Here is a 15419-nt window from a genome sequence, read left to right as displayed (position 1 = left end):
TTGAGTAATCTTTGATAATGCGCAGTTACTTGACTATTTTTTCGTCGATCTACGTTGTATTACTCGTCGATGTAATTGAAGTCGGTTTTTTTTCGTTTGCGAGCAAACACAATTATTTTCATTCTTATGTTTTTTTTTCTACTAAGATGTGCATTATTTAGGGATATTATAGGCTGTAACCGTAGCGGGATTTTTATCGTACGAACTTTAATGCATTTTAATTTCATTTTTTAATTAAAACTGCATTTTTTAGGTGTTTAGGCTTTAGGGTACAAAACACCCCAATTTTTCCTATTGCTACGGAACAGTAGCCATGATGCCCAACGCATCTAAAACCGCGCGAAACCTCTACTAATAACAACACTTTGAATTGTCAAAACGTCATTATTTAACGTATTGTAACGAAACAGCATCCAATAATACCAATTGGGTAAAACCGCGCCAAGCATCTACTTAAACTAATCTAACAATAAGGCTTCAAAAAGTGTTCGTAGTTCAAGTTCAAACGTAATTATGTACTCCGTTAAAATATCGACGTACCGGTCATTCTAGTATTTATATTGTGCGCAATTACATACATCATTCCTACTGTTATAACGTACTTAACTTATAACGTATCTGTATCGTACTAAACTTATTAACTAAATGAAAATTGAATAAGCGGTCGCTTTCTTTCCTTGGATCGATGTGCGTTCGCTTTGAAATTCTTTAATATAAATACTCGAGTTAAAAACGTTTTTACAGAGTAATAAATTGTTTATTTCCATTACAGTCAACTTACGGATAAGTAGCGATATTAAATTTAAATGTCTTCATTAGCTGTCCATTGCGCCGTCATTGATCCAAGGACGGGTCAGGGTCAGTTTATATGTATTCACGAACCGTACGTTTGACCGCCTTGGGATAAATTCTTGTGGCTTGTTTTCCTTGTCTATGGAACAATTGTTATTTGTTGTATACGTGTGGGATTGTGCACATACCCTATTTCAAGGTACGGACTCTTGACTCTAAGTTACCTGAATCACGGTCTGCTGATACAATCTAGTTACAATCATAGATATAGTAAAAAAAGTAGATAATGCGCGGCCTTTGTTGTTAGTGAAGCCACAAAACTCGGCTCCTTCAAGTAAATACACGCGCTCACGCACACATATGCATCAAACTACGCTCATTTTCGTTAGTATGTCACGAGGCTTCATACAGTAACTTTGCTTATAAAATGCCGTCTTGTGTGATTAAATGGTGCAAAAACAATACCAAAGTAAACAAAAAATCTGAAGGAATATCGTTTCACACGTAAGTACATATAAAACTTTAAATTTATTGTTATTCCAAAATAATATTGAGGTTATTCGGAACTTATAATTTCAATGTCACGAAATGACGTACCACGGGAGTGTTGCCAGTAGTTCTTTTTTTCAATACCCCAAAATGTGGGTAAGTTAATTGTACGCAATCAGAAAAATAATTAAGTAAAAAGTAGACATAGTTATTGTTTTTTTTTCTCGTGTTATTTTATGTTACATAAATTGAAAATAAAAAAATCAAAATATATTTATGAATTATTTACTCGTTTGTTTTATGTTTTAACTTTTTACAATTTTTGAGTAAACTAGGTACCCATATTTTACTATCAAATTTCATGGTTTTAGGTTTCCAACGAATATTTTAATAAGAGGTGAATGGGTAGCGGCTGTAAGACTGAGAAAATGACCACGATTATGCTGGCCATGCGCATAAAGTCAATTTAATACGATTAGTGATTGAAAAATATTTAATCATAAGACTACATCATATTAGTAAAATGCAAACAATGACGATGACTCTGAGTTCTAAGCGACAAAAATTTAAAAAACTTATACAACATAAAGGATTCTAGGTTTAAGAAAAATAGTAAAAAAAAAAAACCGACTGCAAACTGAAAAGAGATAAACAGAGGGGATAGGAAGTGTCCATTCATACGATTATCTTACGAATATATTTTTTTATTATTCTACCGATTTTTTGTTTTATTTTTCGTAAATTTATTTAAAACTATAAACAGGTTTTTATTTTCACATACCCATTTTACCTATATTAAATTAATTGTTTAATAAAAATTTTAGGGACTTTTTTTAAAAGGTGTCAACACTTCACTCACTCACACATCTTTAAAAAAGTGGCTTCAGTTTTCTGTTCTAGGTGCGTTATCTACCTTTTTTTACTTGATCTATGGTTACAATACTGTATTTATTGATTTTTACCAAGACTTTACTTTGTATTTTTTATAGCATTTTAATGTTATACAGTTAATGAAAAACATTAATGAAAATTTCAATATCAATTTTCATTCATCTAAAAGTTTCCTGCTTCGCAATATTTAACTTAATATATTTTTTTATACTTTTAAAAATTCAGTTAGGTGTAACGATACGTATTGGTCTTTGACGTAATATTTGTTATTTAAAAAAAAACACTTATATTGTTTTCAGTATAAACTAAAACCTGATAAATTTCATACCCGTATTTTTTATTTTTCGTGAATGTGTGGATTTTTTAAATTTTGCTTTTGTATGAAACTTTGTCCACCGAACAAAAAAAAAAAATGTGAATTATTAAATTGGATGGAGTCGATCGGAAGCTATAGGTACATATATTTCTGCGATTCGTTGTAATTTATATTCTCGTATATAATAAGAAAGACTTTGCACATATACTTATGCATAATTTGTTATAAAGATTTTTTGTTGGATCGCTGTAACCTCGGTATCTTCTCGACCGGTTGATTTTTTTTAGCCTGCTTAGTGATGAAAATTATGGGCTATGATGATATTTCGTTACGTATATGGAGAGAACAGAAAACACGAGGTGTGAGCTATTAACAAATTCGTTATATAGTAAGTAGGATGTATAATTATAAATGGGATTATATTCAATGAAAAGAGTTACTTTAAAAACTAAAAATACCTACCTATTTAAAGATTTTTATTTAACTTGCAATGTGTGTAAGTAATTAAGTATGTATGTTTGGTAAGGTGAAATCTTGCATCTGAAGTATTTATCTTTATTTGATTGAGTTGAAATTTTTAACCGACTTCCAAAAAAGGAGGAGGTTCTCAATTCGACTGTATGTATGTTACATCAGAACTTTTGATCGGGTAGACCGATTTCGACAAATTTTGTTTTAATCAAAAGGTGGTGTGTGCCAATTGGTCCCATTTAAATTTATTTGAGATCTAACAACTACTTTTCGAGTTATATCTAATAATGCGTTTTTACTTGACGCTTTTTTCGTCGACCTACGTTGTATTATACCGCATAACTTTCTACTGGATGTACCGATTTTGATAATTCTTTTTTTTGTTGAAAAGGGGATATCCCTAGTTTGGTACCGTGATAAGAAAACCAGGATCTGATGATGGGATCCCAGAGAAATCGAGGGAAACTCTCGAAAATCCGTAATAACTTTTTACTGGGTGTACCGATTTTGATAATTTTTAATTTAATCGAAAGTTGATGTTTATCATGTGGTCACATATAAATTTTATCGAGATCTGATAACTACTTTTTGAGTAATCTTTGATAACGCGTAGTTGCTTGACTATTTTTTCGTCGATCTACGTTGTATTACTTGTCGATGTAATTGAAGTCGGTTTTTTTTTTCGTTTGCGAGCAAACACAATGGAGGACAACGCTTGGTTAGCCGTGTGACTTCATTTCAAATGCGGAACGCCCAAGATGGCCGATTAGTAATTTTTTATGGTTTATTATCGCTTAAACAAATGGTTTGCGTAAAATAACTCAAAAAACAAAGTGACGTTACTGTGAATAACAGACTGAGAAATTTGTTTGACGAAAACTAAAAAGTTAAAGTTAATTCAAATAAAAAACTTAAAAAAAAAAACATGTAAATTGTTTCATGACATTATACCTATGTTGATAGTAAAAGTTTTGAAGAAAGCTAGTACTTGTCATGTGGTTCCATTTAAATTTAACGTGATCTGACGACTACTTTTTGAGTTATCTCTAATAACGCGTATTTAGTTGACTATTTTTTCGTTTTCCTATGTTGTATTATTTGTCGATGTAAATTTATTTCGACTTATTTAGTTTACGAGCAATTACAATTATTTTTATTATCATGACCGTTACATCACCACTTGTCCAAGTAATTAATAATAATAAATAAGGAAATAAAATCTGTGACGAGATATATAAATTATCTTTCTATTATGTAATCGTCCAGCAGGCCAAAGTCCTTTGATTTTGATAATAATTGATTTTTATGGTTCACGGAAGGAGGTACCTAATCAGACTGATAAAAACTAAGTTTACATAACTCTTGTATATTCGGTAACTATCGTACATATTGTTTACAAATAGATAAATAACTTTTAAATTATCAATATTTATTAAATGAAAAAATATAAAATTAATTTTGCATTTAGATTCCATGGGTAGTTGATAAATAGGTACTTTTAAGAATAGTTAGGCATGCTTTATTATACCATATTTTGACATACATTTCACGGCATTCGAAACACAATCCCTTCAAATGATAAAAATAAGCCTGTTATTAAAAAAACTACCAAACCAAATGACCGTATGTTAGTAAAATCATTTACGGCCAGTTTCAATATTCTATGTCTGAATTGCTTACTAGAGATAGAATTTCGATGTAAGCTCCATACAATGTGTGTCAAATAGCTATCAGTAGAAAGCAAAACCAGAGACAGATAAGTGTATTGAAAACGACCGTAGAAAATGTTATTCGTATTTGTCGGAAACTTTATAACTAATATCATTTAAATGTTATGTCATAAGTTATTATGTGTGAATTTTGGTTTAAATACACAAATATATATTCAGTATTATGTTCTATCTATTTCAGTTCTATTTATTTAAAGAATCTCCCTTGTTGATGTATCTTGGTATTTAGTTGCTACTGTCGTGAATGTAACTCAATACGTTTCTTATGTTGAATAATTGCCAAAAGTACAACCAATATGGTTACAATAATAGGTTAGATGCAACATTTTATTTTACGTCTCTATGAAAACAAATTTAGTAGCTAATGAAATTATCTACACATCCAATACATCAAAATATTTAACATCGTGAAGTAAGCACTGTTGTCGTCACCGGTTGTGGGTAAAGGTTATCCTGCACATAAGTTACGATTAGACTTTAACAGCAGGCCATTAAGGATTCTTTCTTACCGATGAAAAAAAAATATAACTTTTAGATTCACAATTGCGAATAGAAATCCCTAATACTTAATCCCTAATCTTATCTAATATATGTATAAAATTCTCGTCTCGCGGTATTTGTAGTTAAACTCCTCCGAAACTGCTTGACCGATTCTCATGAAATTTTGTGTGCATATTGGGTAGGTCTGAGAACCGAACAACATCTATTTTTCATACCTCTAAGTTATAAGGGACGGGGATTAAGGAGGTTAATAACATATCGATACCTCGGGGCTCAAAGGGCGTAAGCACCAAAACTCGATTTTACAGGAGAGCCAAAAAACTAAAAAAAAAAAAATATTTTCGACATAACTTTCTCGATTATTGTCCTAAATAAACCATTCTAGGACCAAAAGTTTTATTTTCTTTTGATGCAGAACTTTGTATAATTATATTTCAAATAAATTTAAAAGTAACAAAAATAGCTTGTCTATACGCCTCGGAAAATCGAATGATTGGGGCGTGTACGCCCGAAAAATCAATGGATATGTGATTAGTGATGGTTATAACCCTATATAAGTGTATAATCTATGGTTGTAACGGTCAATTTTCTCACTATTTCTATCAGTTTGTAGACAGCTGCTTTGTTTTCTTCATTTAGGTAATCGATTTAAGTGCAATTTTTATGAACTTTATTAACTTTTGTATATAATTATGTACTTTATTAACCTTTTTATAGATTTTATTACCATTTATCGACTCAGATAACTAATTAATTATACAAATACCTAATTATTGATTTTATCTATACTTAATAGCCTAACCTATCTAAAACCTATTCCAAAACTCATTTATTATAAAAAAAAAAATGATAAATAAAATTCACTTGTTATTGAAAATATTGTTTATTAAACAAAGTAAGAAAAAGACTCTTATTTTTATATAATTTCAGTTGTAACGAAACATCTTATTAACGTAAAGCAGAATGAACGATTAAAACTAAATTGTACTGAAATGGCAAGTACTTAGGTATCGCTACAAAATTTTGCGCTAATGTCTAATCTTCTGTTTAAAATGTATAGAAAATACAAGGAACTCTTGAGATCAATTATATATTATTTATGAAGTCTTTTGGTAAAAGTTATTAGGTAATCTTAAGTATTCCTACCTACTAAAACAGCAGACTCATTAAAATTTGACCATCCTTGAATAACGAATGTTTGACAAACATATTGATTATAAACAAATAATCTGTGAGGCTAATAAAACAACTGCTACTATTAAAAATCTATCTTACAATGAGAAAAATAAGTGCATAAACAAAATAAATTTCTGAATAGGATTCAGGGACAATGATAAATTCAATAATTTTTGCGTCACCTGCGTTACATAGTATTGAAACAATTTTAGTCAATAATAGACTGTGGAACCATTAACATTACACATACATTTAATAAAATGACCAAAACTTAGGTACCTGCACTTACAAAACTAGAAATATTAAATTTGGTTAAAAATATTATCACACTATAACGTTTAACTTAAACATTAATGACCCTTAATCAAGAAATCATAATCACAAGCAAAGCTCTCGCAATCACATAATATATAGGTAGATATGGTTGACCAATTAAGGGATAATTGTTAGACGTATGTGTCATTTTATTTTAGAGTACATAAATGTTTAAGGGTGTATCTGGTAAGTTGATTCTTTAGAAATGGTTATGTTCGGGCTTAAGCACCACGTAAGAATATTCGTATCATCTACGGTGTCGTTTACTCCCATCACGTTTATGATTATTAACAATGATTGCTGTTACGACACAAAAACTGAAAAAATATGTTTTATTTTCTACAAAAAATAGGTCACTTTTTGGCAAATAGGAAGACTTTAAATATACAGATCGATAGAGGAGAAAAAAATAAGTAGGGCTGCATTAAAAAGTCAATTTCGCCAAAATGGCGGTTACGCCCATTGAGCCCCGAGGTATCGATATATGGCAAAACAACGTCTGCGGGGTCAGCGAGTAATATTATAAATGTGAATGTAAGTTTGTTTGTTACGCTTTCACGCGAAAACTATTCTTGATATAAAAAGTATTCTTGGAGGCATCAGAAGTAACATAGGATACTTTTTATAAAAAACAAAATTCAATTCGAGCGAAGCCGCTGGTAAAAATTAGTATCTTATAAATATATTACGATTCGATGATAAAACTATAAATAATCTACGCTAATTATAGATTAGCGTTATTTTTAATTTCAATTGTAGTATCTGTCTGTTTGTTCCGGCTAATCTCTGAAGCGGCTGGACCAATTTTGACGGGACTTTCACTGGCAGATAGCTGATGTAGTAATGAGTAATGGCTACTTTTATTTTAGTAATTTATTTTATGACTCTGCGAACTGAACGATAACTTTTTTGTTAAATTCCACGCGGACAAAGTCGCGGGGACAGCTAGTGTATGATATAATTCGTGGCCGCTTACTGTCCGGAGCTGGCTGAACGCATATTATTCTGTACAACCCTTCACGTAGATATTCTCAATGGCTCCAAAATATATTTCAAAATAAAACAAACGACAGTTCTTTAACAAACATAATCAAAACAATAGCTAAAATATATATTATTTTTATAATATTTCATAAATATTTATGTAATATTTATTATTATCATTTTTATATATATTATACTTACCTTCCAAATATACCTATCGTTAATTGTTTGTAATTTAAACTTCCAAGGATATTCATTAGTGTAATATGAAAAAATAAGTTTGTTTTTTTTTGTTCGGTTTTATCGTCTTGCGTTTGTTAATTAAATTATAAATGAATGGTTGGTCGTAATTGGCCTTCATGATTATATTTCATTCTTGTTTCTTATAAGTCTTTTTTCTATGTTGTGTACCATCCGTAATAAATAAATAAGTAAATAAATAAAACTATTATCTGTTGGCTACCGTTATCCGTCAAATAGCGTTATCCACAACACATGTCAATTGACAACGTTTGGACGGTAATCCAAATTTAACTTTGCGATGGCGTGATACGAGCCAGCCAACCAACGCGCGCCGCGGTACGACGACCTTACTCACCTAGGCATACACGTAGCATACATGTGTCATACGTGATGTGTGTATGCAATGCATTAATTACTGCACGGTAGTCGTAAATTATGATCTTTAATAATTATGTAAATAAACTTAAACGCCAAAATGTACGTACGCGTTAAGTTTTGAACGACCGCACTGAATTGGGCTATTCTTTTTTTTTTGTAATCGAAAAGTATTTTTATATATTTACGAAAAAAAATATGGCAGTTAAAATTTCGCCGGGTAATCTATTATGTCGATATAATAGTTTGTTTTGTTGAACGAACTAATGTCAGGAACTATATGACTCGAATTGGAAAATTATTTTAGTGTTACATAGCCCATTTATCGAGAAAAGCTATAGATTATATAACATCTCGCTACAATCAATAATAGCGGAGCATCAATGAAAAAGATTGTAGAAATATAAGTAAAAAATTAGATCAGAAAATGTTTTTTTTTTTGACTGCATATCGTATGTAAAAATATGAAAATGGGTTCAAACATTTTTGTATGGAGCCTGGCATATCTAGCCGTCGCCATCTTGATTTTTTTTTTCGAAATTTCCGAGCGATAAAAGTGGTATATTTGGATAGAGGACACTTATACAAACAAAAAATGTTATATACCATGGTATCCTAAAGTGCCACGTTTCCGAGATATTTGGAAGTAAAGATCGCCATTTGTGTTCAAAAACGATCATTGAAAATCGAGTTACAGATATACCAGATCATTAAAATATTAGCAGCCTCCAAGTATATTTAGCTATTAATATGTTTGTAACTACATATAAAAATATTGATTGTTATAAACAAAATAAGTAAATACGCATGTGTATACGCATTTTATTATAATATCCATAGTACCTATGTAGTTTGCAGATGTTTGCCGATACCTCCCTTTTGTACATAGATAGGTAGTTAGGTACAAACTAAAATTTGGAGACAATGGAATGCACATACACGCGTAATTACTCGATTTTCAATGATCGCACTTTTACCGTGCTCGGAAATTTTGAAAAAAAAAAACCAAGATGGCTGCGGCTAGATACGCCACAAAGGTTCGTACCACTTTATTGTTTTTGAAATTGACTAGTTGACTAATGTTAACGAAATAAAAATATTAAGTATTAAAGCAAATATACGTGAATAAAGGATAGGATGATTATTTTTATTTCTTTGTAAATTTAAGAATATATCTACTTTTTTTAAATCTATATAATTATTATTACGTGAAGCAAAAACTTTTTACCCCTTTTTACGAAAATTGTACGGACGGAGGTGTACCTATGTATGACATTTCGCACACTTATAGATTATATAAAAGAGGTGTTCAGAATGCTAATATTTTTTTTAATTATGCATAAGAAATACATTAAATCAATAAAAAAAACATTACACACACTACCATATATTTGACACACACGCGTCAATCAAATTGAGAATAGATTATGAGATTAATATTGTTTATCTTTACTGAATATCAAACATAATAAGCTAATATATATACATATTTCAACTTGTAATTGGATTTAATTATGGTTGAATTTCGACCATTGGTTAGTATAATTATGCGAAGAAACTAACACAATAGCGTGAAATAAAACTGATTCTGCGTCGCACATTACAATAGTAATCAAGTTAATATACATAATAAATGCATGCATTATACATACAATGTTATTGCCTATTATTTATGTACCATACTATGTCATCAGTATTTTTGTCGGTATTATACGGTCGACCTAATGTTAAGCGGATACCGTAGCCTATAGACACCTGCAACTCTAGGAGTATTGTGAACGCGTTGCCCTATACGCTCCCCACGAGCTCTATGTCATCAACACTACTTGAGAAGAATATTATTTAGCTGTTCTTGTGTCTCCACTTTATTTCCGTAACTCCACTTCTCCAGGCTGCTCTAAATTCCGAGCAAAATATATCGATACCTCGGGGCTCAAAGGGCGTAAGCACCAAAACTCGATTTTACAGGAGAGCCAAAAAACAAAAAACAAAAAAATATTTTCGACATAACTTTCTCGATTATTGTCCTAAATAAACCATTCTAGGACCAAAAGATTTTTTTTTTTTTTGATGCAGAACTTTGTATAATTATATTTCAAATAAATTTAAAAGTAACAAAAATAGCTTGTCTATACGCCTCGGAAAATCGAATGATTGGGGCGTGTACGCCCGAAAAATCAATGGATATTTGATTAGTGATGGTTGTAACCGTATATAAGTGTACAATCTATTGTTGTAACGGTCAATTTTCTCACTATTTCTATCAGTTTGTAGACAGCTGCTTTGTTTTCTTCATTTAGGTAATCGATTTAAGTGCAATTTTTATGAACTTTATTAACTTTTGTATATAATTATGTACTTTATTAACCTTTTTATAGATTTTATTACCATTTATCGACTCAGATAACTAATTAATTATACAAATACCTAATTATTGATTTTATCTATACTTAATAGCCTAACCTATCTAAAACCTATTCCAAAACTCATTTATTATAAAAAAAAATGATAAATAAAATTCACTTGTTATTGGAAATATTGTTTTTTTAAACAAAGTTAGAAAAATACTCATATTTTTATATAATTTCAGTTGTAACGAAACATCTTATTAACGTAAAGTAGAATGAACGATTAAAACTAAATTGTACTGAAATGGCAAGTACTTAGGTATCGTTACAAAATTTTGCGCTAGTGTCTAATCTTCTGTTTAAAATGTATAGAAAATACAAGGAACTCTTGAGATCAATTATATATTATTTATGAAGTCTTTTGGTAAAAGTTATTAGGTAATCTTAAGTATTCCTACCTACTAAAACAGCAGACTCATTAAAATTTGACCATCCTTGAATAACGAATGTTTGAGAAACATATTGATTATAAACAAATAATTTGTGAGGCTAATAAAACAACTGCTACTATTAAAAATCTATCTTACAATGAGAAAAATAAGTGCATAAACAAAATAAATTTCTGAATAGGATTCAGGGACAATGATAAATTCAATAATTTTTGCGTCACCTGCGTTACATAGTATTGAAACAATTTTAGTCAATAATAGACTGTGGAACCATTAACATTACACATACATTTAATAAAATGACCAAAACTTAGGTACCTGCACTTACAAAACTAGAAATATTAAATTTGGTTAAAAATATTATCACACTATAACGTTTAACTTAAACATTAATGACCCTTAATCAAGAAATCATAATCACAAGCAAAGCTCTCGCAATCACATAATATATAGGTAGATATGGTTGACCAATTAAGGGATAATTGTTAGACGTATGTGTCATTTTATTTTAGAGTACATAAATGTTTAAGGGTGTATCTGGTAAGTTGGTTCTTTAGAAATTTCGGTAGGTTATGTTCGGGCTTAAGCACCACGTAAGAATATTCGTATCATCTACGGTGTCGTTTACTCCCATCACGTTTATGATTATTAACAATGATTGCTGTTACGACACAAAAACTGAAAAAAATATGTTTTATTTTCTACAAAAAATAGGTCACTTTTTGGCAAATAGGAAGACTTTAAATATACAGATCGATAGAGGAGAAAAAAATAAGTAGGGCTGCATTAAAAAGTCAATTTCGCCAAAATGGCGGTTACGCCCTTTGAGCCCCGAGGTATCGATATGCTGCTGTTCCCTAACTCAATAAATATACTTTACCTTATTACCTTAGTCTTTGCCCGTAAATATAAAATTCATATTTGTTCACAGGAATCCTGGAAAGACTCTAAGACCGAGGAATCAGGGGCGGTCATCAACATACTAAACATTGGCAGACAAACATTCGCCAACGGCGGTGTGGTCTCCCGCTATCTATGCGACTTAGCACAATGTGTGTACCTTATCAATTATGACTACAGGGAAATTTTACCCAGTGTGAGTATTTGTATTCGTATGAAGAAAACAAGTAAATGACACTTAAAAATTTTTGTGTTTGTAATTTCTCATGTAAGTTAATTGTATTCTTTGGAGAAATAAATGATCTTTAACCTTAAAAATGACTGTATATTAAGTGGTTGGTTTTTTCTATACTTAACACAGTAGCTATGGTAAACGAAAACTAAAAATGGCTAAGATCTAGATTAGGTAAAACCGAATTTCGGGACCGTGGGGGGATGGGGGAGGGGAGGGTGGGGAATACTACCCCTGGTACCACTATCACACCTCGGAACCCCATGGTTATGGAGATATCGATGGTTAAAGTTTTGAGGTTAGAAGAAGAATTGGTCATTCGTTAGTTAAGTGGCCTCCAATTTATGGGGTGAAATGGGGGTGGGAGGGTAAAGGGTGGTGGGGAGGGTAGGTTTTTTAGCCCCCCGTAGTGTGCGTTTCGCGTAAACCCCGTGGTTTCGAAGATATCGTGTTTGAAGTTTTGGGGTTAACTTTACGTGATTCAGAGATATTACAATACCTTAGAGCTCCGTGTCTGACTCCACCTTAACTCCGGTGCAGCGGGTTTTCGAACAAATTTACGTAAAAACGATCTCGATTGCAAGATCAACAAACGATACGAACTGACGCTTAACGACTGACAAATCGACATTTTTAAACAAAATAACGCGTCAGACATAATATTCTAATAAAATTAGTAACATTGCGTGCTAGAATATAGGTTTAGAAATTCGAAAAATACCCAAAACCGAATCGGAGCACCCCACTGTCCACGTGGTCTTGGTCTGTCCTACCCCTAGATTGTTTTTTTTTGTGCCGCGGAGGCGCGGAGGGAGGGCAGCCCTCGACCGCCGTGCGAAAGCGCGCGAACGAATGCGTAGAGGAGCGGCTGAGGCCGCTCCGCTGCGGAACGAAGCATGAGTGAGCGTGCTTTCGCACGCAAGGGCGGAAGGGCTGCACTTCCCGCAGCGCCGGAGCCAAGCGTTCCCTCTAACTTTCGAAATTCTTCTTCTAACCTCAAAACTTTAACCATGGATATCTCCATAACCATGGGGTTCCGAGGTGTGACAGTGGTACCAGGGGTAGCGTTCCCCACCCCCTCCCCCCCCCCCCCCCCCCCGGTCCCGAAATTCGGTTTTACCTAATCTAAAGCTTTACCCTAAAAATAAATTTCAATATATTAAAAAAAATAACCTTTTAAACGTCCTGACAAACAATAAAAAATCATCATTCAGTAGTTTGCTTTCATTATAAATATATAATTTATAAACATAAAAATAATTTTATAATTATATTTCATTATTAAGATACATACAGTTTTATATATATTTAAACATTAAGATAACCCTGATGTTATCTCAGTAATAATACAACAAACTCTTTCAGTTTTACTGTTAAGTGTAGATAATGTTTCTTTTCGTTTCAGGTGATAAAGGACGAACATTTCCAACGCGCAATTGAAGATACGACCCGTGAAGAACTCAAAACGATAGCTAAAGAAAAACATAGCGAAGAGCACGGAAAAGACAAAAACATGGAGAAGACATACGCAAGTGTGAGGAAACGCGTTGAAGAACGAGCGATGAAAGTGCTTCACGATATTTCGTCGTCCATGTCGAATAATGTGCTCAGGTCAGTCTGGTAAACTGCTCAGGTCAGCTTGGTAAACAAAATTAAAATCTTTTGTTAATAAAAAATTAATACCTATATTATATATTATAGTATATTATTTGGTTTAAGATTAGAGTCTTGCCCTAAATATTGTTACAACGAAAAAAACATTTTTTTCTATTGCACGTAACATATTATATTACCATAACAGTGTATTAGATTAATAAATTAATATAAACCAGTTAAAAATATATTAAATAAAGCTTATTCGAAGACGCCGCGTTGGCGCAACGGTTACAGCACTGGTTTGTGGCTGTTGCGCTGGCAATTGCGGGTTCGATCCCCATAACATGACAAACATTTGTATTGGCCATGCAGATGTTTGCAGCAGCGTGGTGGATTAAGCTCTGATTCTTCTCCCACATAGGGAAAGAGGCCTATGCCCAGTAGTGGGATATTACAGGCTGAAGCGTGATTCGAAGTGGTCTCCATTGGCTGCAATACAATCCTTTAAACGTAGAGGACAGTTATCAATAGAAGCACGCACTCTTTCCATGGAAAAATCCTTCACTGCCAATCGCATGGATTGTATTAGGAAATCCAAATTGTCATGGCATATACAAGCCTTACTCTAAAACTGACCATAAATCATAATCCAGGGGATTAAGGTCGGGACTAGGTAATGGCCAGACTGCAGCTATGATGAAGCCCGGAACGTTGGTTTCTGACCAAGATTGGGTGGATCGAGATTTCACTGCTTTGATCGCCTCTTTCGTAAGAACACTACGTTTACGGCCAGATCTTTTTCTGTCACAAATATAGGAAGGTCTCATTGGACCTATCAATAGCCCGGTACACAAACATTTGACTAATAGCAAGCGTATGAAGAGTTCTAAAAATTGTATTTGGTTCCATACTTACTTTGTGTAATGCAATCACAGCGATTCGGTTCTCTTTATCATCCCACTCCATTTTAATATCACAAAATTCAATTCAAACCAGTAATTCCCGAGATTGCGCGTTTAAATGAACAAACAAACAAACTTAAATTTTATACTTTTAATATATGTAGTTTTGTATAATGACAATTCAAAAGTGCTTTTGAATGCTTAATAAAGTAATTTTTGATGTTGATTATTGACTCAGGTCAGTTTGATAAATTACTCAGGTCAGGGTTACCTGTTCAACAGCTTACCTTAGCTGTTGGAAACATAACGGACACAAAACATTTTTATACAACTACATATCTATATATACTAGGGTAAATTAATTTAATTTAATTTACTCTTTATTGTACACATAAAAAGAAGTTTACAATTTATAAAACAATTCACAAAAAGAAATGTACAACAGGCGGTCTTATCGCTAAACAGTGATATCTTTCACACAACCAGCTTGGAGGAGATATGTGAAAAAGCGGAAAGGGTGTACAGATTTAAATGAAACAAACAGGCATAAAACCAAATATACACACATACATGCGTACATACATACACATATTATAAACAATATTAACTCTACAAAAAATTACAGATGGTATTACATAGTAAGATGTAAATACACTACGCATATAAATATATACACATATACATACAAACATACATACGAGTACACACA

General features: G+C 32.1%; 1 protein-coding gene across 1 annotated transcript in view; it reads left to right on the top strand.

The window, feature by feature from the left end:
* LOC123665291 (glycerol-3-phosphate acyltransferase 1, mitochondrial) overlaps positions 1–15419 on the top strand; it is a 44264-nt gene that overhangs the window by 15777 nt on the left and 13068 nt on the right. Inside the window, exons 4-5 of the mRNA XM_045599613.1 lie at positions 12012–12176; positions 13618–13823. Of these exons, the coding sequence (XP_045455569.1) occupies positions 12012–12176; positions 13618–13823 (371 nt within the window). The remainder of the gene's footprint in view (positions 1–12011; positions 12177–13617; positions 13824–15419) is intronic.

This window comes from Melitaea cinxia, chromosome 23 (genome assembly GCF_905220565.1).
Source record: "Melitaea cinxia chromosome 23, ilMelCinx1.1, whole genome shotgun sequence".
Lineage (NCBI taxonomy): Eukaryota > Metazoa > Arthropoda > Insecta > Lepidoptera > Nymphalidae > Melitaea > Melitaea cinxia.
The sequence above is the reverse complement of the archived record's forward strand: the minus strand, read 5'-3'. Positions and strand labels throughout refer to the sequence as shown.